The 18549-nt window shown below is 35.8% G+C and overlaps 1 protein-coding gene across 2 annotated transcripts in view; it reads right to left on the reverse strand.

The window, feature by feature from the left end:
- Positions 1–17954, reverse strand: part of STAC (SH3 and cysteine rich domain) — a gene marked incomplete at its 5' end in the record, with an annotated part of 80859 nt that extends 62905 nt beyond the window's left edge. For both annotated transcript variants that reach the window (XM_081345711.1, XM_081345710.1), the window contains one exon: positions 17850–17954. In XM_081345711.1, coding sequence (XP_081201837.1) covers positions 17850–17954 — 105 coding nt within the window. The remainder of the gene's footprint in view (positions 1–17849) is intronic.
- Positions 17955–18549: the final 595 nt, after the last annotated feature.

The raw sequence follows: 18549 nt of genomic DNA on the forward strand, positions 1-18549 counted from the left end.
TATGAAACAAAATGAAACAAACACATTTACAATACAAAGTGATTACTGAGACATGCAGTCATCCATTAGAATGACACTATCACCCACTCATAAGAATAGCACACAAATATTGTGAATTAAGTAATTTATGTCATTTTTATGATGACATCTATCACATAATATTACCTGCCCTTCGATACACATTCATAATTACACAAAGAAAGATCTGTATCATCATTCAAAGTGTTCACCAATGCATCTTTGGGATTCTAAATCAATGATTCTCAACCTTTTGTATTTTGTCCTACAAATTACCATCAAAGAGCTTGGGACCCATTTTTTTTCTGAGAAAGATTTTTATATGTTCACGGGATGCTATTATATAAATCATTTATAGTATCTTTTAAAGACTTAAGAATTTCAATAGGTACTTTTACCCATGTCAGAATTGCATATATTAATTTATGTATTTGCTTTCAAAATTCAGCACTATTCAACCATTTAGAAGCAAGAATCTGCCTGTTTTTAGATGAAAATTCATTCCAAAGTACACTTGTTGGCATACACTTTCTCCAAATCATATGCTATATTAAGCTCCAAATGTATATATTTTCTACACAATTTTACTAAGAAGTATTTTGAGGCAGTTTTAGTAAATGTTATGAATGCTATGCTGTAATAGATGCCATTTTGACAGATAAATTACCTCACATGCAAAAGACCTTATTGAACCTTTGGGGTGGTTGGCTCCATTTAAATAATTTAAAGTGTTATTATTAGGAGATACTTTACTGTAAACTGGCAAAGAGAAAAGCATTGTTTGCAAACACAAAGAAATGCTGGCTACATCATAAAATAGACAGAAGGGTAATTTAATAAGTCAATGTAGAATACACTGTATATCAAAGAATCACTTTTTGTATTTTATGTATGTATAGATGATTATTTCCAGTTATGGTAAAGATTTATAACTTTTTAACAATACCTTGTGTCTTATAAATTGTTATCTTTATATTATCTTCAACTGTTAACTCAAAATCTTTATCTTTAATATATGAAAAAGTGAATGCAACAGGAAATAAATACTGTTAGATGTATTCCACATTGGAATTTTCTTTTCCAAATTAAAATTTAAATGTACCTATTTTATTCAGAATAATAATAAATTAGAGCAACTTGAGAAACTCTAGGTACACCTTGTCTGAAGTTCAAAGATTTCTTTCTATGCAACCTAAAAGTTAAGAAAGTAGGTATCTTAATACTCGGAATTAGTTGAACTTTATCAATGCATGCCAGAGAGATATATTCTAATTTGAGTCAATTTATTCTACTGTACTGCTAGAGTTCCCACTCAGTCATCCATTCCACATTTACATTTACATCTATATTTCTATACTTGCATATAGAAAGCTGATGACTTGTTTTAATAAATATTATATATAATATTTATATATAGTGTTTATATATAAATATAAATTATCAATGTAAATTGTTAACACTCACAAGAATTCATCAGTGTCATTTTTGTTTTAATTATTTTTAAACTGCTTCTCTGATGCCACTGAAAATCACAGAAAAAAGGCAGATTTTACCTGTGTTTTGCTGGCAACTGGGATCTGCTTTATATCAAGGCACAGAATTGACCCATCTAATACAATATTGTCAACAACATCTAGCCAAAGGTTCAGTCTAGATTTTTCTATCACTAATTGGAATTGATGGGAACTGAACTGCAGACTTTCAACATGCAAATAATATACTCTTACAGAGCTTTACCTCCTCACATATCTGCAAATGTTTGATATTTCCATTTCTCCTTTTCCTTTGCTTCTACTTTTATCTACTGGGATTTCTATTATTTATATTGCAGAGACTTAGAGAAGAAGATCATTGCTTTTATCTGTTAACATTGCTGAAAGCTATGAACATCTTCAGGTATAACCAGATGTCCTTTAATGGTCCTGCCCTGCATCTTAGTGGTTTTCTCCAGCATCCTGACAGTGACAGCTCCAGCTGATTGGATCCAGAAGCTGCTATTTCAATTTCTCACAATATGTTATGAATGTTGTAAATGGAAATAGTGGCTCCTGAATCCAGCCTGAGAGGGAAAGAACTTTAGAGTAAAGCTGAATCTAAAATAAAGATACAATATATGTTCTTTTCAAGACATGTTGGCATACAGCAGGACTGTAGGCATGGGTGTCCATAGGGATGATGTTTATGCCATCATGGCCATAAACAATGCAATTTAAGCACTTGTGTCAGATGACATGACCATACTTACATAACTGTGCCATTATGAAGATGACACAATAATCTGTACATTATTTTTATGTTCTTGTTCTTGTTACTGGGGCCAATGGCTGTGGGGTTATATTTCTCACTGAGTCCTATTATAACCTCTAGTTCCTGGCATGGATATTGAAGCTACTATGGATATTCATACAGCCTTTGGGAGGGTTATGTGACAATGCAAAGCCATAGATATTTCTTATGTATTATGTCCATTCCTGCAGTTAATGACTGAAGACTCCAAGTAAGTTCCGGTTTTGCACATAAGGAAGGAAGAGAGCTGCTCTTCTGATATTATGTAGTAATTCTCTGGGCTGTAGAATGTGTGCTTTAATAAAGATGATAAATTTGCAATGCTTCTTTTCACCTAAGATACTAACTATCCAAACACTTTTGTGAGTCATTTTATTTGTCTTTTAAGTCAACCTTTTTTTTAAAAAAAAAAATCAACCTATGCAAAATGAAGCAAGAGAAATATAATTTTTGTTTTGCTTTGTCCTTTACTTGTCTTAATATCATATTTTATTTTATTTTAAAATGTAATGCAGTCCAATTAATATCTCAATAATTTCATTAAGTATAAAAAACCCTAACATTTTGCAGTGAAATCAGCAGAATTTTCAAGTGTCTAATTTTCACAGGATTGTGTCTTGTGATACTTTATGTTAATAATAATAAATCTAAGGATGATAACAATCACCAATCTTAAGCTTTTCTTTCTTAAGGTTTGGTAAACTAAAGTTGAATTCACTTTCTCTAAAGTGTATATTTGGTCAAGAATGGGATTACTGCAGCTTTAATTCTTTCTTTGGTGCTAAAGAAAAAGATAAGTTAAACAAAAAATAAAAAATAAAACATCTATTGGTATCAATGGGTTTTTAAAAAGCCATTATGCCAGAGAAAGCACCTTTAAAAAAACAAAGAAAGGAAATGCTTGTGGAAATGTTTAGGCTTCTCCATCTTCATGAGAAATCCTGAAATTTATTTTTAAATCCATTGACTTTGGAAGGCGTTAGATTGAGGAAGAGAAATAACTAAGAACTAAGAAAAAAAAGTTCTGCATCCAGCAAAACTGGAGGGAGAATCAGATGAGAAATCTTAACTAATCCACTGCTTTAATTGTAGGTTCACATTTTCTATTAGCTGCATGTATTTTCTCCTTTGGGAACTGCACTGTGTTCTTTGGGTCAAGGAGATATGAACCAATTAATGCAGATTTTAATGCAGATACAGTAAATTTGCAGATACAGCAATTAATTCAGGCCATCTTAATGCAGATGTAGTAAAGGTGGTACAGTAAATATGTACCATTGGCCCAAACACTCTTTTTTGTGATCTTTGTATACGGTACTTTATAATATAATGGCAGTGAACAGTGTTTACAATTCCCATTTTAGACCAAACAATTAAAAGACCAATTAAAAAATGTCTTTTCATGGTGAAGAAAAAGTCCCAGTTACCTTTATGATCAATTTATTATTTGATGCCAAAAAAGCAACATCTAGAAAGATCTTGTTTCTGAATCTGATCTATTGTTATAAACATTGAAGGGAAGTTGTTAATTATTTTTTTAAAAAAGATTTATGTTATAATGTACTATTACAAAGTAAAATTGAGTCTCTTGAATCTACTGTAATCAAAATGTTTTATAGCCTGGTTATTTTCATTATTAAAAATTATCATTTTTAGAGACACATTGACTAAACATAAATTTGGGCATTTGCATTACAACTAATGAACCCACAAAATAAAAAGTATCTTCAAAAAAAAGAAAAAAGAAAAAAATAAACAAGTCTGAAGAGCTTGACTATGTGTTTCTGATGAACTAACAATTGAATTGAAATATAATCCAACATGTAAGGGATGCAGTGGCTCAGTGGGTTAGGACGCTGAGCTTGTCGATCAGAAGGTCGGCAGTTTGGCAGGTCGAATCCCGAGTGCTGCGTAACAGAGTGAGCACCTGTTACTCGTCCCAGCTTCTGCCAACCTAGCAGTTCGAAAGCACGTAAAAATGCAAGTAGAAAAATAGGGACCACTACAGTGGGAAAGTAACAGCGCTCCATGCGTCTTTGGCGTCTAGTCATGCCGACCACATGATCACAGAGATGTCCTCAGACAAGCGCTGGCTCTTCGGCTTTGAAAAAGAGATGAGTAGCAGCCCCTAGAGTCGGAAACAACTAGCATGCATGTGCGGGGGAACCTTTACCTTTACCTATAATCCAACATAATTCTTATTACTTCCAGTACATCTATTTTTTCTGTAATTTAAGAATCCAATTAAGTTTGTGTTTATTATGGGAAAAGCAATTGCTTTTAGTTTTAATTGTCAGTGAAATTTTCTACAATACTTAAGAAAATTTTAATGTTTCAACCTACCCTGCCCCCAATTGTTGTGAAATTCAATTCTCACAAGTTTTAAAGCATTTTTTCTGTTTACTTATTAAGTTTTCAGCAACAATGACAATATATCTGTGTTCCACTTGTACCAATTAATTTTCTACTACATTTCTAATCTAAGATGGTAATAATTTCCTCCCTTGCTCACAAGTAACTTTAATTGGTGCAATATCGCTACATTGGGTACATTGTGTGTGCATGCATCATTCTAAATAAGAAGATTGGGGGAAAAAGCTGAAGCATGAAATAAATGTGAAACTATTACATTTTTGGCATTTTGAAACCTGTTTACATGATCACAACAATTGCTATGCTTCAGGAGAAAAAAAAGAGGACAGGCAATAAGCTTTGCTTTAAAGCTGGAAGCCAATGCTATTCTAAAACCTATGAAAGTGAAATGCTACAGAATATTGACATATTTTAAGAACTATATTGCTGTAAGTTTTTCTACTTAAGTTTTAGTCCAGTTTTAAGGTTAAAAAATAGGCAAAACAAGAAGAAAATGTGAGTTGAAGTTTAAAGTATGTATTGTAACATGGTTTAAGTGCTCTGTGAAAGTATGGTAACAACTGCAAATGCTATTATTTATGTGATAAAATGTATAATGATATTCAATTTAATGATGTTTTTATCATAAATATGAAGAGCTCTCGTGTATAGAGATAGAGATATACTAACATAATAGGCATTGCATTTTACAACTAAATATGTCTTTTGTTCTTCTGAATGAAGATTTCAAGAAAACAAGAATTCAAGATGAGTCACATCTAAGAGAAAATAAGTATTAAATTTCTAAGACATTGTGCGTCGTCACCATGCCAAAGGTTGTTCTCTATAGAATTACTTGTTCTGTGGAAACCAATGAGGTTAAGAAGGATGAAAAGAAAATTGAGGGAAACCAAGTTTTCAAAGATAAACATGTGAGAGCTGAATTTAAACCTTTTTTTTAATTCCAAGAAATAGGGATGCCAGACTTCTGGACTGGCCTTGGTGACAATCTTCTCTTTTATGTATTGTATTGTTTAATTTTACTTAATTTGTTTTATATATGTTGTTATAATTTTTATAAGCTCTAGTTGTTGTATTATTTTTATTACAAAATAGTTACCTCTTTGGTATTCTACTATTTCCTTATGGATAGAACCATTCAGGTTTAATGAATCTGGTTCTCATTCATACATACAAATTGAATTGATATTTCTTAATTTTTCATTTATGCTTACCAGAACAAACAAATATATATTTTCACTACCATAATTTTAAACATATAGGGTTTTTCCCCACTTTAAACCCTCACCCAAAAGATGAAAAACAAAACAAAATAGTAATTCAAGAATCATAAACAATAAAGCAAGGAAAACAATGGATCAGAAAGCACTGTTTGAATGTTCTGGCTCAACTCGATTTTCCAAATGCATAAAATCAAGTGCCATAATTCTTTCATATAGAAACTGCACTTTGATGTTATTTGATCATATTGAGAGAAAAGCTATTCTTACAAAGAATTAAGATCTATCTATCTATCTATCTATCTATCTATCTATCTATCTATCTATCTATCTATCTATCTATCTATCTATCTATCTATCTTTTAAAATTGCTACATGCATATTTAATAGTAATTTCTGTTTTGTCATGACCAAAGAGGAAAGAAATATAACATTATTATTATAAAAAGCATGTCAGCATCAAATACTAAAGATTTTCTGCTAGAGTGTTCTGTATTTAATTAGCATGTATACATAATAAGTAACATTTTATTTTCTATTTGGAGCCACTAGCTTTATTTAAGCAAGAGTCATTTAAAAAGGCAGTGTGTTTGTTGGATTTGGATAATACTCCATTTAAAAACAGTTACATCAGGTTGATCTTTTTTCTTTTTTTTAAGAATTGATTTAGGAATTCAAGGGGTAGTTCCAAAACTCTTTGAGAATGATGAAAGAACTGGCTACCATCCTTAATATTATTGCTACTTGAGTATATTTATATGACCGTAGATAACAAGGCTGATTGACAGACTACTAATTGAACAACCTTACCTTGGATTGCCTAAGGAATTTTAAGTAGTAGGACTAAGACATCCTGTTCTAATTACCTCTATTCATTTTCAAATTACAATGGATCCACTATCAATGTCATTTAGTTCCATTAATTTCTTGTTCTGAGAATGACCAGGGCACTCTTCACAGAGTCAATTTTCTTGAGATAAGAAACCTTATTTATCAGGAATGAGAACGGAAGCAATTTTAACCCATATGGTAAGTCTTCCCTAGAAGAAACTGTGTCCAGAAGATATGGAATTCCTTGCAGATAAGCAGAAGGGCTGGAAAAAGAGGACTTGATTGCCCCATCCTCCATGCTAGCATAGAGGCAATTGTCCTTCTCCCTTCCCCCTTGTAAATATTGTAAAAATTCCTAATCTGTGTACAGTGTTACTCTTATTACTCATGCAATTAAATTCAGAAACATTTTGAGGAGGGGAGAGCAAGGAAAGCCAAGAGTGTAAATTTTTAATGATAGTTATTATAGTTTTAATGAAATTCCAACAATGCTGCTCTTAACTAGAGGTCTGCATTTGGACACATCATTTTTACATTTAGGAAAAGCTTTGCATAGCACTTGTATTTTTTGAACCACAGATAACACTTAGCAGTTTGCCTCATGTATTTTTTTAATTGACTTGTAAGTCCAGGTAACTGAGTCTCCACACAATTTTAATAAAATTATTATTCATCTGATAACATACATATGAGGTTATTACCATTACAAAAACTTCTTAAGAGTTCTTCCATAAAATACTGCCTGCAAAGTAGCACATGATAGCATGAAATCAACAGACTTTAAAACATCCATGACTTAGCTAAATAACTAATATCTAAATCATGGGAAGTATTAAAAACATACTGGAGATAAAGTTTCTGGTGGGCTTTCATATCACATATTAAACAGTTCCAAGATAGGGGTCCATTTCTTTGTTCATTAAGTTCTCCAAACCACTACTGATCCATTGCAAAGGAAGTAGTAAAGAACTACAATCTGTTCTCTTTCTCTGCTCTCCCTAAATTGTCTGCAACCAGCACAATAAAACCTTTTGTTAATGTGAATGAACAATGTTTAATGTCTGATATTCTGACTGTACTATTTCCAAATTAAAGTTCACCGCTTAAGATTACCTAGTTATATTTTCTGCCAACTTTTAGCTAAAACAGATTGGTAACTGTAATGTGTTCCAATGTATACCTTTTTATCATGAAAAGAACTATTATTGGAGTATTTTGACTATTGTTTAAAAGCCCAGAATAAGAAAACAGCAGACTATATATGTCTGTTTGTAATATTCAGAGATTGAAACTTAATGGCAGTTTAAAGAAATGAAATTTTGGTAAACTAAAAAGAAGGTGGGCATAGAAGCATTGGACCACAATAATATAATCCCACAGTAATCAGCTGCTATTTATTGTCAGTTATTGCCAAACTTGCAAATCTGACAATATGCCACATTTTATATCTCCATGATGCACGTGCTTTACTTGCCAATATTGTAGTAGTTAATCTAAAAACAATTATTGTTTAAGCTTTTGCTGCATGAAGGAAAATATGGAAATTAGCTGAAATTTTAGAATTGCCTTTCTGCCATAAAAATGGGGAGATATTCATTGGTAATTTCTTAAATCAAACACATCCTATTCAGAGATTAGCTGTGGAGGGCAAATGTGCAAGCCTGGAAAAAGAGCAGCTGCTTTAAGAAGTTGCTATTAGTTGTTATGTTGGTGCACCCCATACTCCAAAGCAACTTTTTGATTTTTACATGCTAACTACTACATAGCAGTAGTACGTAATCCTAGAAAGCAATTAATATTTTATCCTATTCTGGATGGTATAATAATACTGATTTGAGTCAGAACACATTATTTCAAGTTACTCATACTAGTTCCAATGTACTAATCTTCTATTCATAATATAGAACTGAAAAGCTATCTGGGAAAAAGCAAGACAGAGGAAAAAGACAGAGACACATCAAATGACTTTTCCAACAATACACCTAAGTCTGAAAGTTTAAAAGCAGGCTAGTCACAATCATACAGCACCTTTTTCCTTGATCCATGAAGATTGTTATTTGAAATGTTTACACCATTTTTATAAGACTTGCTAATTACTTTTCTCTTTCCTCAATATTACAAATCTTGTTCATTCACAATACTTACCATTTTATGCTGAAATGTGGGAATAGTTTTAGAGCTGCAGATGAGTGTCAAATCCTCTCTGGGGATTTTAAAGAGTTGTTCTCATGTTCCCTTCCAACTTTGCACAGTGTATGTTGTTTATTCAGGAGACTCAATAAACTGTCCATATGCCATTCTCTGCCTTTTAAAATATTCAGTAGTTGGTAACGTACCCCAATGGAGACTCAGAGTGCATTAATTCCATTAAGCAGGAAATACAATGGTGTGAGTTTATTTAACAAACAAACAATGATTTTAAAATAATTAGCTTTGAAAAGACTCCAGCTGAAGACTAGGCTTTTATATTAAGAAATTTAATCAAAATATGTTTACTGTCTAAGCAGTGGGGGTGGGGCTGTTATATGAATGACACGGGTTATTTCTGGAAATTTTTTGAAGGGAAAGCTAACAATACGTTGTAAATTACCTTTGAGCAAATTCTCACTAGCTATTAGCTTAGCTGCTATGTTCTAGCTCCTGTCTCACTGAGCCTATGGAACCAAGGCTCACCGGGATACAAATATATCAATCAGGTATGCCTCCTATTTCTAATGTAACTGTTCAGACAAGAATAGACAAAGAATTCATTTAGAAAATTATGTGTTACTCCTTTTTCAGCAATTAGAAGCCATGGTGGCACAGTGGTTAAAATGCAGTATTGCAGACTGACTGCCTATTGCCAGGAATTTGATCCTCATCGGCTTAAGGTTACTCATATTCCATCCTTTTGAGGTCATTTAAATGAGGACCCAGATTGTTGGATGCAATATGCTGACTCTGTAAAAGGCTTAAACATAGCTATAAAGCACCATGAAGCGATATATAGGTGTTATTGCTTGTTGTTGTTGTTAGTTGCGAAGTCATGTCCAACCCATCATGATCCCATGGACAACATTCCTCCAGGCCTTCCTGTCTTCTACCATCTTCTGGAGTCCTTTTAAGCTCATGCCTACTGCTTCAGTGACTCCATCCAGCCACCTCATTCTCTGTCATCCCCTTCTTCTATTGCCCTCAATCTTTCCCAGCATTAGGCTCTTCTCCAGTGAGGCCTTCCTTCTCATTAGGTGGCCAAAGTGTTTGAGTTTCAACTTCAGGATCTGGCCTTCTAAAGAGCAGTCAGGGTTGATCTCTAGGACTAACCGGTTTGATCGCCTTGCAGTCCAAGGGACTCGCAGAAGTCTTCTCTAGCACCATAGTACAAAGGCCTCAATACTTTGGTACTCAGCCTTTCATATGGTCCAACTTTCACAGCCATACATTGCAGCTTGGAAGACCATAGCCTTGACTATACGCACTTTTGTTGGCAGGGTGATGTCTCTGGTTTTTAGTGTGCTGTCTAGATTTGCCATGGCTTTCCTTCCCAGGAGCAAGCATCTTTTAATTTCTTGGCTGCAGTCCCCATCTACGGTGATCTTGGAGCCTAGGAAAATAAAATCTGTCACTACCTCCATTTCTTCCCCATCTATTTGCCAGGAAATGAGAGGGCCAGATGCCATGATCTTGGTTTTCTTAATGTTAAGTTTCAATCCCAGTTTTGCACTCTCCTTCTTCACTTGCAACAAGAGGCTCTTTAGTTCTTCTTCACTTTCTGCCATTAGAGTGATATCATCTGTATATCTTAGGTTGTTGATATTTATCCCAGCAATCTTAATTCCAACTTTTGATTCATCTAGCCCTGGCTTTCTCATGATGTGCTCTGCATATAGGTTAAATAGGCAGGGCGACAGTATACAGCCTTGCCGGACTCCTTTCCCAATTCAGTGGTTCTGTGTCCAGTTCTCACTGTTGCTTCTTGACCCGCGTATAGGTCAAGAGACAAATAAGATGGTCTGGTACTCCCATCTCTTTAAGAACTTGCCACAGTTTGTTATGATCCACACAATCAAATGCTTTAGCATAGTCAATGAAGCAGAAGTAGATGTTTTTCTGGAACTCCCTAGCTTTCTCCATGATCCAGCGTATGTTGGCAATTTGATCTCTAGTTCCTCTGCCTCTTCTAAATCCTGCCTGTACTTCTGGTAGTTCTTGATCCACATACTGCTGGAGCCTAGCTTGTAGGATTTTAAGCATAACTTTACTAGCATGTTAAATGAGTGCAATGGTGCGATAGTTTGAACATTCTTTGGCACTGCCTTTCTTTGGAATTGGAATGTAAACTGATCTTTTCCAATCCTGTGAGCACTGATTCCTAAGATGTCGATGTTCAGTCTTGTCATCTCTTGTTTGACCACGTCCAGCTTTCCTTGATTCATGGATTCCAGGTTCCTATGGAGAATAAATCTTTACAGCTTTGGATTTTTTTTCACCACCAGATACATCCACAGCTGAGCGTCCTTTCGGCTTTGGCCCAGTCGCTTCATTCTTTCTGGCACTACTAGTACCAGCCCTCTGCTCTTCCCCAGTAGCATATTGGACACCTTCCAACCTGAGGGGCTCATTTTCCAGCATCATACCTTTTTGCCTTTTGGTACTGTCCATGGGATTTTCATGGCAAAGATATTGGAGTGGGTTGCCATTTCCTTCTCCAGTGGATCATGTTTTGTCAGAACTCTCTGCTATGATTTCTCCATCTTGGGTGGCCCTGCACAGCATAGCTCATAGCTTCATTGAATTACACAAGCCCCTTCGCCACGACAAGGCAGTAATCCATGAAGGGGTGTTATTGCTATTAGCGCCTAAATGTAATATACTCAATATCCACAAAATATTTTACAGAATCTCCTACCACTCTCAGTGTACATTCATCTTCCTTCCATCAATAAATGCTCTTTACTAGAGACAAAATATAAATTTCTAGTGAAAGACTCTCTACAGTGTTTTTCTCCCTCTTGATGCTTTCAGATCACAATTTCAGATTTAGCCACACTAGGTAGGAAATCTTAATATATCTAGGGGGCATCATTTTGGAGAAAATTTGCACACTTCAAATATAGAATGTGTTATTGTAAAATTTTGTAAATTATTTAAAGGTTTAACCATTTGACTTTCCTCAGAATGCTGTTTTCAACAATCCTACATGGAGGATCTCTCTGCTAAAGAGAATTAAGTGATTTGTTATCAATTATGAGAGGCTGGATTAAGTGCTGCCAGCCTAGGAAGAAAAACTAATCCTAGGGAGGCACTTACTTTTGTTATATTCCATACTTCTTCCATGCCTGGGTATATCCCTATAGGATGCCCATTTTGATACCAACCTTGAAACTGGTGTAAATAATTTCCATTTTCAGTGACTTCAGTGAAAGAGGGAGTTCTTTTTTTAAAAAAATCCCATTTATATCCCGCCCTTCTCCAAAGACTCAGGGCAGCTTACACTCTAAGAACAAATCAGTGTGCTTAGCAATAGCCTTCATTCTATGTATATGCCTGCTTATTAGGGCTTTCGCCCCCCCCCCCAAGCGGCATTATTACAAAGTCAGCTTATTGCCCCCAACAATCTGGGTCCTCATTTTACCTACCTCGGAAGGATGGAAGGCTGAGTCAACCTTGAGCCTGGTGGGATGCGAACCTGCACTAATTGCAGGCAGCTAGTGTTACTTAAGGAGGCATTAGCCCACTGCTCCACCAAGGCTCTTTTCCCCCCAATAGTCACTATAACAAGGTGTTATGATCTGTAATCACCTGACAGTCATTCAAAATACATCAATACTAGTCTCTGAATCTGACAACTACTCAGATAATAGCAAACCTAAAGAAGGAATTGAAGGGACGCGGTGGCTCAGTGGGTTAGGACGCTGAGCTTGTTGATCAGATGGTCGGCAGTTTGGCGGGTCGAATCCCGAGTGCCGTGTAACAGAGTGAGCACCTGTTACTCATCCCAGCTTCTGCCAACCTAGCAGTTCGAAAGCACGTAAAAATGCAAGTAGAAAAATAGGGACCACTACGGTGGGAAGGTAACAGTGTTCCATGCGCCTTTGGCATCTAGTCATGCCGGCGACATGACCACGCAGACGTCCTCGGACAAGTGCTGGTTTTTCGGCTTTGAAACGGAGATGAGCACCTTTACCTTTACCTTTAAAGAAGGAATTAAAATGATTTTTGTTTTTAATCACAATATTTAAAAGAGAGAATTCTGTTGAAGGAGAAGTGCAAAGAACATTTTGCACAGAACACCTTGATTTCCCAAATATGAGAATTTTAACCTATTGCTAATACTTATTGGGATGTACTTCGCAATTGTCCTCACAATTAATACCCAATCCTATTTGCCTAAATTAAAACACGTGCCTTCACAGACAAGGCTTTTATTATGAAGTTTGTTGCCTCATTCAGACAGCTTTCTAAATTCATTCTCTTTTCCAGCACTCCTTCTATTTTCTTATCATGAAATAGCTTTTTTAAGAAATGCAGGACAAAATGATTGCACATATTAGGAGTTGCTGGTTTGGAAGTACCTTAATAGTTAAAGAAGTCAGTTTAGTCTTTTTATTATTTTCCCAAGTAATTAAACATGTTGTGCCCAAACTAGACTAGGAAGTTCTATGGGCTGAATTAGGTCTATGGATTAGAGGATTCCCACCATAGCTGTAGGGCCTGGAAAGCTGAGTTCTCCACTCAATTACTTTTCACAAAAGGATTAAAGGTATCACACACAATACACTTAAGCATACATGAAACCAAATATACAAGTTAGTTTCTATAGTCTTTTTCCAATTGGCAAATAACGTGACATATAAAAAACAGACACATTTCATCTTGTAATTTCTTATGACATCATTTCAGGCTGTATGTACCAAGATAACCTCTTAAGGTGATAGAAATATAATACTTTGAGTTTATGTTCAGCCATGTAACAAATCTACTGATTAGTGCAAACTGCAAATGAAAATTTAATCAGAATGGTGGAAACTGTCAGATATGTTGAGGTAATTCAGGGTTTTTTTTCTCCTCCTTGATTCATCTAATTATCTAGAACATGGTAAAATTTATTTGGAGATACCAGTTCAGCCTGATTAATGGCTGCATGTCTGAATAAATCTATGATGTGGGGGGGGGGAGAAACCAAATTATGAGGTCAGAGAGGAACAGATGAATCTAAGTTTCTCATTGACAAACTAGGTTTCTACATGGTAGAAATTTAAACCATCCATCAAGAGCCAGAAGTGATTCAAGCATGAAAAGCTTTAGCATACTAATGTCCCAACTGGCTCTCAAGTTGGGCACGGCAGATATTTTCTGAACCATGTTTTTTGCCTCTGAAACAAATAAAATAAATAAGAGTTTGTTAATCTTAGTGAAGGTATAATCCATCTACTCCAATTGACTCCCAATGTAAATAAGAAAACCATCCAGCTATCATTGTTTTGCAACTGTATTTCAGCAGAGCAATCTGAGAAGACACAGAAACTAAAAAAAAAAATAGTGTTGGAGGGACGTATGCAGTGCCTACAAACCATCTATTGCCCCCATCTTTTAGGAAGCATGGAACTTTAGGACCAGGAACATGTCCCTACTTGGTCATGAAATCATTGAACCATCATTCCTTTCAGCCCAACACACCTCACAGAATGTAGAAAAGTTCAAATGGAAACAGAAAGAACCTTCATGAAATATAACAAGATATAAAAGCAAGCAATAGTTTAAACAAATGACTATTTACTAGGAAGATTAGTCTGCTGTAAAAGATGGGCCAAATAAGTATTAAAATCAGCTGATTCACTTTTTCAGAAGAAACCAGAACATCTTCTAATAAACTGTACTTTCTTGTAATATTTTATATTTGAAAGAGCATGCCTTGGTTCCAATGAACATTTCAAACCAATGTTTAGGATTATAGCAGTTGCCAAAGAAGCTGGGTGATGGCTTGTCTAACTCAGTTCATAAACTTGTCACATGTTCTGGCTTGAACTAGGGAATTTACATTTGTCCTGGTTTTCTTTTCTCCCCAACTGTAAATGTCTAGGGACTCCGTGGAACATGGGATTCAGCAACATATATTTGCCAAATTATGCAGAAGTAATGTGGTTTAAATGGGACAGCAGCACGTCTGACTCGCAACTACCAATTAAACTATAATTTGAAACCAATTTTAAATGAAATGGAAATAAGGTCAAATTTCTGCACTTCAAATCTGACTTAAATTATGTTTATTTTGAAATAAGCCTTACTGATTTCGTAGAATATGCTTTTGAAAAGGGTGAAGTACCCTGTTTGTTTAGAAAACGCTCAGTGTTTTATTTTTCTTTTTTAAAGGCCATAAGATAAAAAGGGTTATAAAAATAGCAGCTGTAGCTTGCTTTGATGACAACACATCTGGCTTTGGTTTAAGGCAAGGATAGAAAAACAACTACAGAAGTAGTTACTGAGGTCTTAAGAGTAAACTGCAGAAATAGCCACCCTTGAGATATGTTTACACAGTGCAGCACTGAGAAACTTGCAATACATTACTTTCTGACTTTAAGACAGTCGCCAAGAAGCCAGCTGATTTAGAGCTGCCCTAACGAAATGCAGCACTTTAGTTATAGCACCTGTTGCACGGGAGGGTAAGGAGAAGACAAGAAAGCAGTGATTAGATAAAAAGCCCTCTTCTTTCTCCAGTTATGTCTCCACAAAACAAAATTATAAAAAGCATTTTATAATGTCTTTTAATGTGAGTACTTTTATTCAGGTTTCTGAACAAACCATAAGTCTCATAACATGGCTTGGCACTCACAGAAGCAGAAACTTCAAGATAGAAAAAGAATGCTTTCCCCATTCCTTCTTCTAATTCCCTTAATCTTCTTGTCTTACTAGTCCTAAAAGCTTCCACTGTGGGGATGGCTATTGTTTTTATTTTTTTAAAAAAATGCATAAACTTTGCTAAAGTATGTGCACTAAGTTTTGAATTTATAATTTGTTTATGAAATATAATGTGTAGTGGCAGAAAGAAACCTGTACTCTTTTATTCCTCATCTGAAAAATATACTAAAAGTTCTGTATCATTTTAAAGCTAGCATAATTTGACTATTTATACCAACATTTGAATTTAGTTAACTGAATATAATGACCAACAGAAAACTGTCAGATCAAAGAGTGGTCCAAAATTTGAGAATTGGAATTTCAAAATTCAAGAGTAATTTAGATTTTAAATGTTATCATTTCATACTTTATAATTTGAAATATGGTTTTTCCCATTTTTATGTGTGAAAATTTAACTGAGAATATTTCCAAAATGTCAAAAGTGCTTTCCCACAAAGTATTTATATCCGCCTTTATCAAAAAGAAATACGGTACTTCATATAGCATCAAATTCACTCAAAACTTTAAAGCAATTGATATTTCCTATAATTAGACTGCAATTCTGTTATAAATTCAAGATGTCTCAATTATCTTTCCCATAGGACAAATTAATATATGTATCAGTCACTTTAGTCTTCCCTGTATCTCACAACACAAACAGATACAAGGCCACACTGTTGATCTTTGATCTAACTTCTCATTACAGCATGGAGCAGTTCCATTGATTATATGATATGATTCAGAGCATCATCCTGTTCGTTGGTTTCTATCTTTGACATGCTTGCTGGAATTATACTGATCAAATGGGAAAGGGAAATCACAGCAATGTCTGTCCTCTCTCTCACCAAGTAATGGTATTTTATTGAAGCCTCATTGCCTCTTTAGATGGGTTGAATTCCTGGAGTTGACAGTACTAACTGGAAGCTAAGGGAGCTGTATTTGCAATTGAACCAATGCAAGTCACTTGAAAAGGATTTTGTGTAAGAACATTCCAGTTGTCTTCCTGGTGTTGTTTCCGTCCTTTGAATGCCCCATCCTGCCCTGAGGTTTCTTTGACCCTGACCCTTCTTAGAATGCTTTTAACTCTGTATCCTACCTTGACTCTACCTCGACATTATAAACCTTATGTAGTCTTATTCTCAGGGATCACTGACAAATAGTGCCAACACAATTTATATAACAGTGTCACATATTTGAAGTACTTTATTGCAATACTATATGATAGTTTGGGTTGAATGTCTGGTCCTTGAAAAAAAAAGTCTCTTTAGTTGATGTATTCAATGGACAAGTGGCTGAGCCCCCTAGGTACTTCCTAGCCTTTCATAATAGGCCCACATTAAAGAGAAATGCCTCATTGCTTCTTTAATTTGCCTCAGTCCCTTTAAAGAACCCTGCTCCAGATTTAATCTAATCCAGTGGTTCTCAACTTTTTCTTCACTACAGACCCTCTTTAAATACCTTTTTGGCTATGAACCATGGCCATGGACCCGCAAGAATTAACTCAAGATTGAAATCATAATATTTCTTCAAGCCTTTGTGGATTCCCTGTGATGATATCAACCTCCCCCCACCCCCAGGGGTCCGTGGACCACGGATTGATCCTATCCAAAGAAACTTTTTGTCTGCTAAATCACTTAAGTTTTGAAATGTTGGAAATGGAAAGAACCTTGACTGGTAATATGCAAGTGGGGCTAACCAGGCCAGTAACAATCATTTTAGAAAATGGTGAGGAAATGGAGAGAGAATCCTATTAGTTACAGGATGGCTGTCTTGGCACAAACTAAGATCAGCCTTTAACAGCTGATCTGCTTACTGATTAAACTGCAAAATTCCTGCAAAGCATTTAAAACAGTAACCAACTTTTTTATAATAAATAAATTGCAGTCTATTCAATATAGTAGTGAGCAATTTATGAGCCTGAAGTTAATGAAGCCCCAGTTATAGTAATTTGTTTTAAAAAAATCAATTATCTGCCTCCCATTCTTCCAGGAATACCTGAAAACTTTCCCACTAAAGAATCCTTTGAAACACATTCACTTTCAGTAACAATCTAAAAACCCAAACCAGCTACGCAATCCCTCCAGAGCCATTTCGGAGAATTCTTTTGCCACATAAGGTTCCGATAGGAAACGATGAAAAATTGGGTACCGCGCTGGAGATAAACATCTATATGTGAGTGTTTGCGTGCGTGCGTGCATGTGTATCAGTATGCGTATTTGGTGAACACCCCGACGCTCGAGATACCTTTGATTCCTGGCTGGTAGTGGAGGCAGGAGAGGGGGGCTGAATGTCGTTCTCCTTCTCCACTCTCTCAAGGCTGACTTCAGTCGCGTTACCCGGAGGAATCATTTCGCCTCTGACAGGAAAGACCGCGGCTGTGACTGGCTGTCAAAAAGCTCTCCGTTTAGTTCACGTGTTTTTGCTTCGCCATTCCTCCTAAGCCAGCGTGTTTCCTCGGACTCCACCAGACACCAGGATGCAGGCGTGGATTTTCTACTTAACAACTAATAAACCTTACAGCCTTTCTCTACTGCCTTCGTGTTTTATGCCTCCCCCTCCTTCTCCCAACACTCCTGCTTACAAGTTATGGATTGTTCGCCGACATCAAATTAATCAGGGACGGTCGACGCGCCCACTGCTACTGTTCGCTCCTGTTGTCCCTCCCTTTCCCCCCCCCCCCAAGCCGGGTAGGTGTAACACGGAGAAGCCGACACACCGCCCCCGCCCCCCACCCTTGAAAGGGTGAGGAGAAATCGTGAGCTTAACACATGGAGAGGCTAAGGACGGGAGGCAGTTCTTTTCTGCGCCTTGGAGAGAAACACGTGTTTTTAGTAGTGGAAAGGAGTGTATTATGTAGTCTGACGACGCTCGGGGAACTGTAGTAAATCCTCAAAGACTGCCCAAATTCAGACATTTCTGTTTCTGATTACATTTTCAATGAGGT

This window comes from Vipera berus, assembly GCF_964194415.1.
Source record: "Vipera berus genome assembly, chromosome: Z".
Taxonomy (NCBI): Eukaryota; Metazoa; Chordata; class Lepidosauria; order Squamata; family Viperidae; genus Vipera; species Vipera berus.